Genomic DNA, 18399 nt, shown 5'->3' with positions numbered 1-18399 from the left:
AACGACGTATCGAAGACAGAGAACAAACAAGGCTGTGATCATTGCAGACATGACGACAAAGTTGTAGCCGCTGACGGCTGACGTTTGACGCTTGACGCTTGAATCGGTGAAGTACAAACTTTTACCGCAATATATCTTTTTTATTGTGTAAAATTTATTGGTTTTGCACAAACGCACGTACGAGATTGTTTGAATCGATCAATTGAACGAATCATTGATTGCTGATATCGATTTTTTGAAGTTTAACTGCTGCAACTGTAGCTACGGTATAGGAAGATAAGGGAAGCATGTGTATATAGATTCATTTTTCTTTACCTTGCAGCAACATATTTATACGGTCTTCTGAGCGCTATTCAAACCTCAACAAAAGATTGTCGGTAATAATTATTTTAATTTGTTATGGATAGAAACCTTAAGATTAAAAACAAATTTGTTTAAATAAATTTAGTTATGCAGAATGAGAAAGCTTACTAAAAAAAATTCAAAAAATTACTAATAAGTATCTACTCCCTATAAATCTCTTACTTAGTATTTTGTATATATTATAAAAGGAAAAAGTGTCTGAGTGGAGAAAAAAATAAAGTGTAATTCTTCAAGATTTTCATTTTCTCTAAGGTCTAACCATGCTCAACGATGCTTAATTTTTTGAGCTGGAAATGTACCTACTTACTTACTTAGTTGGACGTTACAGACGTGAGTCATCCTTGGTTCCAACCAGTTGCCTCTGGTAGCCAGCGCGATCAGTGGCTTGCTGGTGTCAGTTGGTAATACAATGTTCCTTCATATCGTAGATCACCTGGTCCTTCCACCGATGATGTGTACGTTCTCTACCGCGTTTTCCACAAGTGATTAATAAATGAAACACCTTTTTAGCAGGAGCATTTTCTTCCATTCGCACGAATAATCAAACTAACGAAGCCGCTGAATTTTTAAGCGCTTAACCATATCAATGTCATTTTATAATTCCTACAGCTCATGTTCTACCTAATACAATACTCGTTGTCAACGCGTAAGGAACCATAGATCTTAGGACGAATTCTTCTCTCGAATTTTCCTAATACCTTCTCATCACTGTTGATAATTGTCTAAGCTTCTGCACCTTACAACAGGACAGGCATGATAAGAGACTTGTAGAGCATGATTTTTATTTGTCGAAAGAGGGCTTTTTTCTCAATTTCTCATTCTCAGCCTGAAGCAACATCTATTGGAAAGAGTAATTCTTTGGTGAATTTCTAGGCTGCTGTCGTTTTTGGTGTTTTTTTTTGATTCTTAAATAAATAAAGTCTTTCACAACTTCGAACTTAGAGTTGTTAACAGTGACAACTATGGGTCCGATATTTCCTATCTTTTTTAGACTTCCATTCTTATGATCCATGATGACTTTTCTTAATAATTGTGTTATGCTTACAGCTTTCATTATATTAGCTTTTTTTTCTATTTTAGTTCGATTTTAAGTCTATTTTAAGTTTAATTTATACTAATGGCGTTTTCGATTGGTAAATCTGGATTCAATTTAGATTTACAATCGATCTGTCAAATTTTGTTGCCCAATCGAACATTTTTAGAGTAATCTAACATATTCGTAGTAGTATTAGTAAACTTTTATATTTTTCATAAATACATATATTCTTTTGTCAAGTCATATGCATACAACAGGTGCTAATTTCGGGGCTCATCTGGCAAAATATCTAGAGTGTTATAAATTTATCTCAAGTGTTACACATTTCGCTTAAGTTAATTTGAACTGCACTTAAAGTAAATCTCGATAAAAAAGTTCCGCCAGATTTATCAATCGAAAACGGCATAATATTTCGTCAAGGAATGACTGATCATTTAAAAATTTCAACCAGTGTTTAACACTACTCTCTTTAAAATTTAATAAAAATACAAATTGGGAGAAAAAACTAAATTAGGAAAAACTTAAATTTAACACGATTCATCACACGATATGCGATGCTATCTTTCAGAAACACAATATTTGAAGACAGGTTAACTATAATATATAATTAAAAAATTTATAATCATCGTAGATAGAGTTTATTTAGAATAAGAAATCAGCCCATAAATTATGTTTTTTCTTTTTCCGAGATGTTTAGTTTTTTTTTAGATCGTAATTTCATTTTATTGAATCAAAGAAATCACGAATAAAGAAAAATATTTTATTATGAAATGTGCTCTCAATACTATAGTTCTTAAAATATGTACATTTGTTCTAAATAATAACTTGGGATTGTTAAATTGCATATAAATTTATTATTTTATTTTTTATTAATCAAAAAAAGCTTCATTCGGTTATCAGTTTCATTCTTGCACACATTAAGTACAATTGCCGCAGCTAAAATTATCAGCAACCACATCGGCTCGAAATGACTAGACTAGACAACAATATTCACTACCAGCAGAAAATTGCCTACAATTAACAAAACCTCATACAGTAATCAACTTCAGTATTGAGATACAAAAAAAAAAGAAAAAAAAGGCATAAAATAAATATATTATCTCAACAAATGCACACATAATCATGGATTTATAATCCCAGCGCTAGCACCTAAGTCGCGAACGCATTCAATTATTGGTGATGCGCTTCTGAAGATAAGCTGGAGACTAGCGGCAAATGCGCAAGCAACGTTAAAGCGCGCACTTCATTCGGCTCATTCATGTATCTCAGCTGCACTCACAGCTTGATAACGCAGCAACGTAGCGGGTTAATGTGTGGTAGAGTGCCCACTTCCAAGGCTTATTGTGTGTCCATTAGCGGTGCTGAGTAGCAGTTGGGTGTCTTTGTCTTTGCTACTTTTAATAGTTCAAGATAGATTGTAAGTAAGAAGACTACAAAATTATGAAGTTTGTTTACTTTAGGAGAGGACGACGATGAACGACAATGGACGACGCATTTAACGTGCCCCCTCACATATAGATTACTGTGTCTCTAATAAGATCGAAGAGTTAGAAAATTTATTAAATTTATTACAACTAAGCACGCTTAATTGCAAAGTTCGAATATAGAATTTCATGCGCAATGGGTTCATGTATCGAAAGAAGTCACGTTTATGAGAGAAATAATATATGAGCTCAGAATTATTATAAATTTTTTAAATTCTTTTTTTTTTTAATTTATGTAAATTTATTGAACCGATAACCGTTTTAGCGATTTTAATTGAGTTCTTGAACTCTACGACTAAAGGTGTCTGCCTGACTGTCGCCTTTTATTGGTGTTTTGAATATTACTAATGCAGAACAGTTGGCTTAAATGCATGGGTTGGGTTGGGTAGGGCACTGTATCAGTTCGGTTTGGTTGGATTTGATTTCACAATAAATTGGTTTGGTTTACTTCGTTGACAAAACTGGTTAACTGACATTGCGTTTAAAAACGTGCATTTAACTTCCGTTTTATGTTTCAATTTCAAAGGAATTAAAATACTGCGACAGTTTGAGTGAGCAATTTTTTAATAAAGTTTATAGTTGATATTAAATGAGAACATTTTTTTTATTTAAATCGGTTTTATTGATCTTAATTACATACTTTAATGTGTACTACAGAAGATTTGAAGTGTGAAATAAAATTTTTAGATGGTACAAGTATTCGGATATAAGATAAATTTAAACTCTAATAAAAAAGCAAACTCTAATAAAAATTTTAGCTCTAATAAAAAATCAGTTCTTAAAGTTACTATATATATAGAGGGATTTGTTTAGATATAGTTTAAAGCTGTTAAGGTACAAGTTAAATTCAAAGTCTGATATTTGATATTTGTATTTGTATTTTGGAAAAAAAATAAGAGGATGAATTTGTTACAATGAAGAAATAATTCAGCGACTAAGTACACATATTTTTGATAGTAAAATAATTGGAAACATGGTAAATATCACATTTTACAGGGAGAAATTGAAAATTGACTTGAACTTAAGGTTCAACTAGTTGGTTGCAGAGGTATGTTACAGTGTTTTTTTTAAAATTTATCTACTTGTTAGACTGCATCCGTATTTAGAAATGTTGAATATAAATTTAAATTTACATATATTCAATATAAATATATTGAATAAATTTTTATTCAGAATACGTACTGGTCTCTTTACTAAACATGACTACCATCTCTCTAAGATGGTACAACAAACAAAGCTTTCTAATTGTGAAAATTTAATTTAAAAAAAAAATCTGTTCGCGAAGTTCATAGTGCACTTTGTCAAAAAATTTGGTTTAGTGATGAAGCTCATCTCTTGTTAAATGGCTACGTCAATAAACAAGATTGCCATATATGGAGCGAAGATAGTCTTCAATCCATTAACGAATCACTATTACCTTCATCAATTTTGACCGTTTGGTGCGGTTTTCACGCTGGTGGTATCATCGGTTCTTTTTTTCGAAATAAGGAAGAAGCCGCCGTTACAGTAAATGGAGAGTGCTATCGAGCAATGCTTACTGTATTTTTTTCCAAAAATGAAGCTGTTAAATATCGACGGCATTTGGTTCTAATAAGACGCAAGACAACGCGACTTACCATACAGCGCACTTAACAATCGATTTATTTGCGAAATCAATTTTGTAATTTGGCAACAATTTTTTTTTCAGAAATGGTGCTGTTAACTGACACCTTCGTTTGTGCTATTTATCGTTTCTCAATTACTTTTTATGGGGTTTTGTTGTCATTGGTATGGCGACAGACCAGCAACTCTTGAAGCATTGGAAGAATGGTGCCATAATACGGTCACATTTATTGTAAAAAATAGTCAAAAATTGAACTGATCGAAGCCGCGGAGGATATATACCAGCAATCATATTCAAAAATGAAAAAACATGAAATTATCTATTCTAACAATATTTCTGTCTTGTATTATCATTTTAAGTTCTCATGCAATTAAAAAAAATCCGATAGTTTATTGTTTATTGTTTATAGTTTAGTTTATTGATAGTTTATTTTTGTTGAATTATTCTGAGTTAGTGTAAAAATGCTCTCTTACTTTGAAAAAGTATTTCAAACTATTTACAAGAACAAAACGTAATTTTTAAGTAATATATAAATTTATTAATTTAGTAATTTATAGGATCTAACGTTATTTTAACTAAATTATGTTTTAATTAATACTATCTTTTTCACTAGATATAGTGTATAGAGAACACATAGAATAAAATGTAATTGATGAACAAACAACGTAATTAACGTTTGAAAAGATTCGGTTAATAACAATCAAAATATATAATATAACAAAATAACTTTATGCAAAAAGTAGTGATTAAAAATGTAAAGAAATATATATGAGAAATTAAATGGATGAGTTTATTAGCAACGTAATGAACCTTTAGAAATTAACAATATATAATTACAGAATATATAGAACAAATTAAATACCAGAATAAGTTAGTACGCGTATTGAGACTAGGACATTTTTTTTCTTAGGTATAATATAAAGAGCAGTATTAGTAAAAATACAGATTATAATTTATAAGATAAAATGGCGACATTTAAATATTAATATTTATCTGTATTAAATGGTTCCAACAAAATTGCATCTGCATATTACTGTTATTAAATAAAACCATATAATTATTGAATTGCATTTATGATTTCTTTTATAATCGCTAAGAATATACACAGATTTACATTGAAGTTAATAATTACTTTAAGGCAACAATATTTTGTATGACTACAAAATGTTTAATATATAATTACTTGTGGTGTAAACGTAATTATTCAAGCGTATGCAGATATATAATTAACATTACGCAGATTCTTCAACATTTACTTTATATTTAAATACCTATTGACAAGCCTTTCTCTCGACGAACGCATACTCGATTACCAGACAAGTGGAAGTGATTCCAGCCTTTCATGCAATGACAACAAAACACAAGCTGCCAAAGTGTTTAATAATTGCGTATTTACGCAGTTTTTAATGCAGACTTGCAAATGGCTGATGGTATGAAATCACATGCATTAAATACGCACATTTTGTAATTAACGAGCTGAACATGCACATCGAATTGACTCACCAACTGAAGTACATCCGCGGACAAGTACCGGCCGAAAAGTTAATGTGTACAAGCATTTAAACGCTCAATATGCTCATTAAACATACTGATTCCTGTCATAAACACAATGAACTCATATGATTAGTGTCGATAATCGACATAATGAAGATTATGCTATGCATTAAACTACAATGAAGCTAACAAATAAGCGAAATACAATAACCACCGCCGACCTTTTACAGATGCGTGAATGCTGCAAAGTATTCATTATATTTGCACTTTGGTTTAGTAAATGAAGCTCAATGATTTCAAATTGGTAGAGTGCACTTCACTCCACATTTGAACATTATGTATGAGTACACTATGAACTCGCTTATCTATATTCGACGTATGTGAAAAGATGCTTGTGAAAAAGTAACAGTTTTGTGTATATTTTTAAAAAGTAATTGAAAAATGATTATCGTGCTCATTATTATAACATCAAGTGCTTTTTCATTTAAAAATATTTCAAAAAAAATTTTAATAATGGTGTTCAGTATAATTTTGGTGTACAAAAGATGCCGCCAAAGTTGTACGAACAAGTTGAGCTCATGTTGTCGTCTCTTTGTGGATACTTAACAAGAGTTTACCTTTAGTTTACAATCATAAATATGCGTGATGAATATAATCGTGTACTTATAAATATGGAAACAGTGCAATTTAATTCACATTTCATATAAGCAATCATAAATTTATAATTGACCTTTGAACAAACCTTTGGCTTGACATGTAGCGGCACTTTAACCACTTCATTATTAAGAATCTTCATTACAGGAACCTGCTAGCTATAAATCATGAAATGTCTAAGCATTTGCCTATATTTGCAAACACACATTTTTCGTATTATTGGATTATTAGATACAAGCCTTGGTTTCAATTTCATTTTACTGCAGTTAATATTGTAATACATTTTATATTGTAATACATTAGTCAATGAGTATTGCACTATAATAGTTTAAGTATAAATAATCGTTATAAGTTATATATAGAAGTTCCTTCTATATTTAGATATTATGTTCTATAACATTATTACAGGTAATTATTATTAAATTAAATATAAAAAATAAATATAAATATAAAAATTGTTTCATAACTACTATAACAATGATTGTTATAGTATTCCTAATATTTAAAGGTGCTGATACGGCACTGCATACCAGAAAGACATGCTATAAGACTGGAACTACCCTAGGGTTATGACTTTGCGAATAAGAAAGAGAATTAATAGCTAAGGGAAGGCTCAAAATCCGTAGGACCCCTTATCCAACCGACCTGCCAGAGCTGTAATTCTGCAAAATTAAGGACTTGGTCAAACTTATAAACTTATAGACTTACTAAGTTAGTTTACTCTAACTAACTCACTTACTGACCACTTCCAGTCGTTTTGAAATTCTTCTACTTTGCGTATAAACAACACTAAGCTAGGGTATCACAACGGGTCAGTATTTGAGCACAAGTGTGCTTATGGCACAAGGTCGCTATTCCAAGCTAATCTAACCTATTACTGATATTACTAGATACAAGTATATAGATACAAAATTATAATAAAAATCTGAGTTGATTATATTCCAGTTTGAACGTACTTTTTGAAGTGACAACGATCGCTAAAAAGTAACAGAAATAATTATGTATATATTATAAAGGCAAAAATATTAAATATTATTATTAGAATTCGCTAAATAAACTATATGAAGAATGTTTGAAAGGTAAACATGAAGAGTGAAGAAAGTAATACCGTAATACCTTTTAAACTTCAAGATCTTATGAACTTCCAAGATATGAAATTTATCAAGATCTTATAAATATCCTCTTACGGTTGATATTATCTCTTCAATTCACAAAAATTTTTCGTAGTTTCACATAAATTTTCTAATTTGGAAATAAAAATTTTTCACTGATGACCAGTTCTGAAAAATATGGGGGTTGGTCAATGATTTCAAAATGCAAATAGTAAAACCATTAAAATTTGACGGAACAGATATCTTCACAGAGTTCTAGTTTTGCTTAATAAATGTTTCAAAATACTCGTATGTTCATAGTAATTTTTTTTTGTCATTATTTAATGACACAATTTTATAAAAATATAATAATTTCAAAATCAACTCTACATAATTTCCTGATTACTCACTTAACATAATTTCAATTTAATTACTATAACTAAAACTCAAGAGCAGACATTTTAAAAGAGCAATAAATTCAGCTTCACTTTCTGCTTTTAACGCCATAAAATCATAATTTATATTATTAAATATTCATATCTGTTTACGTTCATAAAATTCAGCACTTAAATCCATTGGAGTAAATTGTATACATGACAACGTATAGTTTATGATATTTGAAACTACTTATAGACCCATAAATTCGCAAAGAAACTGCGCTACTAACCGTGTTTATGCAGATGCAAATTGTGGCAGAGAAAAGTGTATCCAGTTTAAGTTTCTTAAAGATTAAACTGTCGCCATAAAAGAGAAATTGTGCTGAAGTAAAATTGTTTCAAGAAATCATAAAAGTGTGAGACGTAATTCGGATTCGAATTTAAAGCAATTTTATTTACATGTTAATTGTTGCATTAATTTTTATTAATAATTTATTACTCTGAATTCATTTTGGGGAAAAAGTGTATTTGCGCTACAAGTATTGGTCTTATTTAACCGGAAACAAATTACCGATTTGACTGTACTCGAAAGTTATTATATTTAATAATATAATAACTTAAATAAAAGTTATGTAAAAAATCGTTAACATCATTTATAAAGTAATATTAATATTATACTTATAAAGATATAATAGAATAGAATAAAAAGAACTAGGCACAGACCCTAACCGAACAGAAGACATTCCGCCTTTCGAATGAAAGCCAGAATGGCAGCCGTTGAGGACCTCCTAATGTCAGAACGGGAAAGTAGTTCTCTTCCAAGTGACCCCTTCCTGGCCCAGATCAAGGCTGGACAGTCACAAAAAAATGTTTAGTTGTTTTCTCCCTTTTCCTCCTTGCAACTTTTACATGTCTAGCTGTAGGAAATATCAAATTTTTCTGCATGGGTGTCCACTGACTTCGACTTGGGTTTCACCCAGCAGAATTTTAATTTTCGAATAAGTGTAGCTTGACCATATTAGTTTCGATATTTTACAGCCTATCGTACCGTTTTATTTGCATAATGTAACTCTTAGAAAATTATTAATGATATAAGAACCTTTTAATCTTTATAAAATTATCATGTTATCTATGAGTTTTCAAAAATCCAATATCATAAATTCAAAAATTCATAAAATCATTTTATTTTATTTTCTTGAACGTGTTGTATATTTTACCAATTTAGAATTTTTTCGAAATCCGAAATTAAGATAATTAGACAACATGCCATTAGGAAGAAGTATTTGTTTTGGATTTTTCAATAAAATGAGAAAACTATTTAGATATTATTCGGCAAAATCAAGGCGTTCCAATAGCAGAAGGATAAGATTTACTTCAAGCACTATATGGCGCGATATAATACGTAAAGGAAAAATTGATTTGATTAGCATTAATCCATTTGTGAATTATTTAAATGAATATAAAAGAATATCACGAAAATATCTTAAAGGTGAGCTTAAATTGACAGATAATCGTGTAATAGCTTCACGTCTATCTGAAAAACAATCCGTCGTTTTGGCGAGTAATTCTAATCATGAATTCATTTTGCGACAATTCGCAGTGGAGAACTGGAATTCAATGTCATATCGAGAGCGAAAGCTTTTCATTAATTTGGCGCAGCAGAAACAAAATTGGTTACAGTCTTTTGGTAATACCATTAGAGTGACAGCGAGTGCACCTAATATCAGTTTAAAATCATCTGATGCCAGCAATGAAACTTTTGGTATAACGAAACTTAGTATCCACTCCCACGGTAATGATGAAACAAAATTACCACCTAGTCAATTGAACTTACCTTTAAGTCGCTTATCAGTGATTAATCCAAAATTAAAAAATAATGCGAAAAATGGATCTATTCAAAAGAAGACATCTAAGAAACTTTATCGTTCCGTATCCAGACCTATTAAAACAAAACGTAAAAACAGTAAAAGACAAACTGAAGTAGGTGAACAGAACGAACCTATCCCCGTCTGTAATGTTGATATAAAGACTCTACTTAGTCAGTTGGAATTAATTTGTCTCTCCAATATCAACGATAGTAGTTTAAACAATCAATTAAATTCTCGCCCTAGCCAAGTATCAAATGAACATGCTGAAAATAACAATGAGTTAGCAAGCAATTTATATGAGACAGCAAGTGTATCTAATATCGCATCAAATTGTATGAACTCACAGCATATAAAACACAATCGTACGACACCACTGCGTATAAACTCAAATCATAAGAAAGCCAAGCCAAGAAACAAATGGAAATATAATTTGAAGCCAACTAGACAATTTGCAGTTTCTACCCAAAACTTTGAGAAGGATGATTTCGATAACGATATCTCACATAACGAATCTGATACATCAACTCTGGACTTTGGAAAAGAGAATGCATTGAATTTTCCTTTGGATAATGATTATACAGAGGGTATTAATGATACTAAAAAACGTAAACGGAGATCTGCAAAGAATAAATTTAATAGCGGTATTTCACGAAGACAATGCAACATGTCTACTCCGAGCAGTGGTACAGAGAACAAAAAAACATATGTATCAAATAGTCAATATAGAAAACTTATGAAATATTATTCTTCTGCTGTCATAAAATCTAAAAATATTAGAAGAATCAAGAACAGTGCTCAGAAATATCGGAAAAATAATTCCGATAGCGATACGTCAGACAATACATCCAGTATTATTGCTATGAATAATGGAGCAGAAAATGAAAATTTTATATCTAATAGCCAATATGGGATTAATAGAAGTTCTAGCATTGCTAACAAATCAAGAGTTCACCAGAACAATATTAATAGTGATACAACAGCTAATCAATCTAGCACGTCTTCTAAGGCTGCTCTCACACTTCAGGGTCGCAGGAATGCCAAAAAATGTGCTGCTTGTTTAGATGTTACCAAATTCAAAACTTACAAGTAAAAGAAACAAATTTAAAATATGCCTTTTATGCGCATTTATAATTAAGATATATTTGGTGTAATTGTTTTAAATTACTATATTTACTCTACCATGCGACGCAAATTTCAACATCCAAAGAAATCAATAAATTTTGTATATATAGTAAGTATATAAATATATCTTATACACTGCTATTTTTTTTTTAAATTAATAATGTCATACTTCGGAAACAATTCTTTTTAGTTTATTTAATTAATATTTCTACAATTTCACGGTCTATCGTTGAACCTGCATTAGTCATTCAATTATTGCAATGGAGAGTTCCGTTCAGTTAAGTCTTATTTTCAGAACCGAAAACAACTTTAGAGGACCAACGTCTGAAGAATCGTTCGCTGCACTTAACAAGCTTTTCAGCAATAAACCTATCGTTGAAAACTGTATTACGGCGAAAAAGTTTTTTTAAATCACAACGTCTCATATAGCTTGGACACGTTATGCATATGATTATAATGCTTTAAAGAACTACATATCGGACCTACATATCGGAAGTAAATGGAAGTATATCGCTGGGTAGATATGACTGAAAATGTCTTCAATTATATGAACATCCGAAACCATGAAATTGAAACATTAGATCCTTCAAAATGATAATAAATTGTTATAATTATAAGAAAAGTTTGGTTCAGTGTGAATTGTGACTCTGTTAGTTTAATAAAATTGAAAATGTTGTGGCGATTCAGATCCAATTTCCAAATGACTGAGAATGACCTGAGAATCTTACGTAAAATGCTCGAGGAACTTGTGTGAAAACTATTACGTGTGACAGTGTTATTATAAACTCTTCCCTTTAGTCCACCACTCTTTCTTCATTACCTACCTTCCATATCCTATATCACGTCTATGCCTTCTGGTTTAGGGTGAACATTGCACTTCAGGACGGGGGTGATGGAATAAATTTTTCTTCATTCATTCTTAATAGGTGTTTTTTCGCCTACCGCCATAAAAAAAAAAGTTTTCAGTTTAAGCCGCAGAACACTGGGCATCGGTTCAGTTGCGTATATAATATATAATATATGCATATATATATTATATTTAAACACTTCTAGATTATATTTCATTTCAAGTTCCGTGTAATAATAGTTTCAAAATATTTTATATAGTGTTGCGTATAAGAATAGTAGATTTGACCATTTCGAGATATTTTGTTCACGTTACGAGTGATAATTTTTAAATGTAGCATTTTGCTGTAGTTATCTAGTTCATCTAGCATTATTAAACATTAAAAATTAAAAACCGATGAGTGATGTTATTATGTCTAAAGTTAGATTAAGATCCGAAACTGTTTAGTCAAAACACTGTGTGGGTCGGTGATGAGAGAATTCGTTAAAATAACTTCAACCCACCGCTGGTTACGATGCTATAGAAGAGAAATTGCTAATCTGCTGTCCATTTTTTATACCTTTACAGATGGTGTGAAAATGAGTACTATCATCTATTACGATGCTTTCATCTGAGATATTCTTTCTATATACCTGTATTCAGTATTTTTAAAGTAAAGGCATTTCTTGCTCATAATCATATATGTAGACGAATATATAATGAATCATATTATACTTTCGGGAAAGCACTAAAAAAAAGTATATGGGATGTATGACTTTTATATAACATTTTTATAATATTTTATATTTGCCAATAGGATAAATGCTACACACCTTAACCTTTTAAGAAGAACTTTTAAATCGATATAATAATTCCATAAAAAATTTAAATTTGTTTTTTGCGCTTAGTTGCATGACTAACTTTAATTCCGCTTGATGTGACCAATTGCACTGCAGATTCTAAGAGTGGTTCCATGTTTTTGCGAAGTAAAATAAATTTCAAACAAAACACGATGCGAACATTTTAAATTTCTCAATTTATATACATATTTTTTTTTTAATTTAAAACATTTTTATTTATTTATTTTCTTAACAAACATGCAGAAAGGCAGCATGCATTATTAAGTTTATGATTTATGATTTTCAAGCCTCTGAAGTTAGCTTTGTTTTAACATACCTTCGACAGGTTTAAGGTTTCGAAGTTGTGGTCGCTTGGGTGCAGTCATACAAAAGAAACTACTTTGAGAGAAAGCAATGCATTCTTTGCAGATTGCAGTTGAAACAACATCTCAACTACATATATATTTTCGTTATAAATTCAATACAAAAAAATTTTTTATAATGATTTTTATTTTTTTTTTAATAATTTTTATTTCTTAATTTCAGGTGTCAAGTTTGTCGAAAATTGTGAGAACAGCTTTAATTTAATATTTAAGCTGCTGATTCTGTGTGTCTGCCTAATTTCATAACTGGGAACTTCGACTTTGTTTCACATTTAAAAAAAAAAATTGAAATTATTTTAATAGAAAAGTAGGCGTGGAGCAACAAGTCTTCATATTTATGCAATTTGCATGCTCTTTTACGTTTCCATAAAAATCTTCGTGGGTGGACATACTTCTACTTCATGTGCAAGTACTTGTCCATAAAGAATTTTATTTATTTTATGTTAAGACACTTTAAATTCTGCAAGTACACATTTAGCCTTCACGTTCTGTATCTTATGTGAAAATGACTGTGAAGCGCTAAACTGTGCAATGAATTCTTGATTTCAAGTTATTTTATAGCATCGTTTACTTGGCTCACGTACTTGAAATGTTTAATTTATAATGATGTGAATGAGCAGGAAAGTATATATATAATTGAATTCAAAGTCCATTTGACGATTGCTTTACGAATGAACATACTAACAGTTTTGCGTATGTATGGTAATAATATTATTATGCATTTAAGGGTAAAGAAATAAATCTAACGCATAAAAATTTCTTTAATTGAACAAACTTCACAAATCGAAGACAGAGCTGCATTTCAACATTTTATATGGTTATACATCAATCGGATTATTATAGAAATTTACAAATCTAACGTCACAATTATTTTATGATCAAATGTGTTCATAAAAAGACATTTAAAACCCTTTTATCAGTCATATCAATGATTATTGCCCAAACCTTCTCAATACTTCTCTAACGTACATTGTACTATAAGGATCGAACCCAAAACATGAAAGGGAGAAGAGTAATAGAATAGCTAATTAAACTGCAAATATTGATAAAAACATATCCGTTATTGGCCATGGTCCCTTTTGTGGATGTACAAAATAAGAGACTCTAATAATAATAAAATAACAAAAGCGACTCTAATAAAAGTTATTGGGAAATGAGTGAAATATAATATTGTTGACTACTGACACAATAATTTTTTTTCTCATTTCTTATGGTACTTTACTTTTATTTTTTCTATTGTGCCTTTTAGTTAAGTTGAGGATCAAAAAAAAAACAAAGAGAATGAATAATACAAATGTCTTCTATAGAAATTGTCAGGAGTCATACTGATATGAAAGACACAATTCAGCTTTGTTATGATACTGAGAAGTTCTAATCCTTTGTAATTTTTTTTATACATATTTTTTCAGATTTCAAGAGTTAGCAGAGCTGGACAGAGTCTACTTAATATAACCTAAAGGTTTCGTTATACTAATGGTTTATATTTTTTTTTCTGATTTCAAGAGTTAGCACAGCTGACACAGTTTTATTAATATAACATAAAGTTTCGTTATTGAAAGTAGATGGGTAACCAGTGGTACTTGAGGAAGTTAGATAAATTCCCCAGTGATATTAGAACGGATCGCAGATCTATGTGTACCTCTACTTTTTCTTTAGTAGAAACGGCTACATTATTAATAATACATTGCATATGGAAATATTATATTAAACAAGGATTTTTTTTTAACCCACAAAATTAATTTATGTAAATAATGCGAAATATGAGTTGTGAACTATTCTTTAAAAGTAAATTACTAAAACTTTATAGATATAAGGATTTTGTTTTGTCACATAACATTGAGTAAGATGTTTATCACAAAAAAGTGTGGAGGGGATATTAGAAAAATTATACCACTTAGTAATAAGAATATTTACAATCTTTAATTTGATCACTTTTATTAAATAAGGGTTTTAAGAATAATTATATACCATTATTCATTCATTATTTATTAATTAAATCGTATTGCGAAGAAAAAGCAAAATATTTAAATATTTAAGGAACTATGTTTAATAACATATATATTAGTCATAAGTGATGTGTCAGTTACTTAGTATTAAACTTTATTCAAAACAAAGTTTCGCAGTTAATATTAAATAAAAAAGTAATGTAACATTTAGAGAAAAGCAAATTTATCTTATCTACTTTAAACTTGCAAATTTATGCAAATGAATTCATAAAATACCATTTAACCCTAAACAGGTGTTTGTTTTTTTTTTCCAAAAATGTCGGTAAATTCAGGAAAAAACATATGCCGCGGTTATTGAATTGGAATTATTACTTCCACATATTTTTACAAGTGTAATATAATACTCGGATATTTTAATTTTTTTGCTTATACTTTATATGCAAATTTTATTTCGGTTAAGTCATTTCAATATTTTTTTTTTACTTTATGTTTTTGTGGTATGCGGTTGCATTTGCATTGAAATAATAAAGTCAATGCAATAATATTGTACTAAAGGATTCATATTGTAATATGGTTACTTTAAGAAGTTTATATCGTTCTTTAAAAAGTTTATTCCAATATTTATAATATATACAATACAAAAAGTTGACGTAATACAAAAAATATTATAAATACATTAATGAACTATATAAATATAAATATATAAAATCTTAATTTGAATTAATTTCGTAGTTAAATTCGTGTAATTGCTGTGAGATAATTTGGAAAATATAAATTCATAATAAACAATGACGAGGTTATATTCATATGCAACAGAAATGAACCCTATAGATCAGTTTAGATGCATAACAGGCAAATCGTCAAGTGACGAAGGTGAATGCTAAAAAACTTGAATAGACATTTAGAGAAGTCAGCAAATATGGAACACATATAGAAGAATGAAATAGGATAGTCGAAACCCTATAGATCCGTTTAGATGCATAACAGGCAAATCTTCAAGTGTCGAAGGTAAATGCTAAAAGATTTGAATAGACATTTAAAGAAGAATGAAAGAATGAAATAGGATAGTCGAATGTAGAGGGAATAGAATTGCTCTTCAAAAAATTGTAGATGAACACTCCAATACCACAAAAATTAGTTTAAAATATACCTACCTACTTTAGCATATAATAAAATATGGGGACTAAATTTTTTTATATGCTAAAATTATAATTTTGTAAAAGTTTTTGGCGAGTTACCAAACTTGTATGGAGTCTTGCTTTATCTCAGTGGTACAGTATGGCTTATCTATTAAATAATTCTGACCTTTTTTGTTTAATTGAATTATTCAATGTGCTCAGCTAATGACAGTTTACTTCAAAATTGTCCGGTAAAAGTTCAAAACAAAAACGCTATTTCTTTGAAACAAACAACATCACAATCTTTTTCAATAAATATTGACTTTCGATATGATTTGAGTCGATTTATCTTTTTTACTCTATTATCCCTTGCGTTTAATATTGTTGGATATAACCCATTTCTTGTTTCCATTGATGAGTTTTAAAAATGGATCATTGCCGTAATATTTAGGAATTAAATAATAAACATAAACGAGACAGCAGAAATTTCTTTCTATAAGACCATAAAGAACCTATATGTCGAATTTTGAGATTAAGTCTATACGTTTCAAATTATCATGAATGGTTGAATTCGATCAACTTAAACTTTCAGTGATCTCACGAGTTATTATCCGGGGTATTAATTAATATCTTTAACAGTTTTAATCCAGATATTTAATATCAAAATTGCAGAAAGGAATCTGTGCAAAGTTCTGATACTGGCGTTATGTCAATAGATCATCTCCATAAACAACGAATAATTTTTTTTTGCCTCAAACGCATTTATTCATTTTTTCCATTTCAATGGAAAAAAAGTTCAATATATACAAAAATGCTGTTTTTGGTTTCCATATTCGAAAGAGCACCATTCAAAGACTTCTGTATGGAATAAATCCCTTAAAAATATACATAAAGAATAGAGCCCTGAAATTATTTGCGAAAACTGACAGACTTACCAACACCGCGTTATCAAATCTCAGAATGGTTACAGGCTCCTCGGGGAGGTATGCAGATTTGAGTTCAATTATTGCTTAGTCTGATGAAGTGATAAACAATAATCCAGTCAAGGCGTAAAGAGGGGTTTTAAAAATACCTCGAGTTAAGAAAGAATAAGAGTGCTCAATTGCATTGGGTCAAATAGCTTCAACATAATAAATCGAATTTTTCATAAGTAAACCCGATTATATCGGCTGTCAAATTATATTGTATAATGAATATACAATAAAACCATGTACTGTATAAATGTTTTAAAATCTTAAAAGTTACACGTAGAATATATATTATAATTATTTTTTTTATTTCTTTAGTATTCTTTAATACTCATAGAGATATAAACATGAATAAAGCTTTTCGAACTAATTTACATTTATCCATGAATAGAATATAAGGAATGAATTTAACAATACTAAAATATCATTTTTACAAGAAACAAAATGGGTTTTTAATATGAAGAAAGTGAACTCATTATTTTTACTGCATCTATAAAAATTCACAAGTGACTTAAGTGTTAACAAGCCTACAAAACGACAGCGATGTTACGTCGAATGACTGATATTATCCTTGAACAATGTCAATGAATTTCACTTAGCTGCCGACACAAATGCAAGTAATAAAATAAAAAAAGTGAACAATAATAGCAAAAAATGGCAACAAACAAACACGAAATGGCAAAAGTTGAAAAATTCAAATAACTGGCAACGCTAAACACACCTTAAAATATATTTCATGGTAAATGAATTCTCCACAAATTCATTGAAGCCGACTCGAGGAGAAGAAGTTGGTGCGTTCACAAAGTACAAAAGCAATTTCCGCACTTTTACGCCATAAAAATAAATGCAAATAATATTTTCGTGCAATTTTTTTTTTGTCACATAAACAATATAAATGCAATAACAAAAATAACAACAAAATGAACAATAACAAAAAAAAATTTTTTTAAAGTGTAATTTTTAGAAGTTTTTAAGAAAAATTTTCAGATGACTGCAGTGTAACTTTTTTATAATTTTATTAAATTTGTTTAATCAAGCATAATCAGTTTAGAGGCCTTACACTCGGAATTATCAGTCGTTATACTTATATGTATACTAGGAACTAGATAGGCAAAGCTTATTCGAAAAAACTGTAGGGAAGTAGTATAAATAAAGTATAACCTCTCTTGGAAATTGACACATGAGAAATTCGACGGTAACGCAATAGCTGACAGACTTGTACAGGAG

At 29.7% G+C, this 18399-nt stretch overlaps 2 protein-coding genes across 3 annotated transcripts in view; one reads left to right on the top strand and one right to left on the bottom strand.

The window, feature by feature from the left end:
• The window catches only part of LOC119682855 (neogenin-like), a 350203-nt gene that overhangs the window by 134612 nt on the left and 197192 nt on the right, over positions 1-18399 (bottom strand). The window lies entirely within an intron of this gene.
• LOC119682858 (GATA zinc finger domain-containing protein 14-like) lies at positions 9309-13404 on the top strand. Its single transcript, XM_038096388.1, has 2 exons — positions 9309-11201; positions 13304-13404. Exon 1 carries the CDS (start codon positions 9366-9368, stop codon positions 11058-11060), a length of 1695 nt encoding a protein of 564 aa, XP_037952316.1. The 5' UTR covers positions 9309-9365; the 3' UTR covers positions 11061-11201; positions 13304-13404.

This window comes from Teleopsis dalmanni, chromosome 2, assembly GCF_002237135.1.
Source record: "Teleopsis dalmanni isolate 2A chromosome 2, ASM223713v2, whole genome shotgun sequence".
Taxonomy (NCBI): Eukaryota; Metazoa; Arthropoda; class Insecta; order Diptera; family Diopsidae; genus Teleopsis; species Teleopsis dalmanni.
The sequence above is the reverse complement of the archived record's forward strand: the minus strand, read 5'-3'. Positions and strand labels throughout refer to the sequence as shown.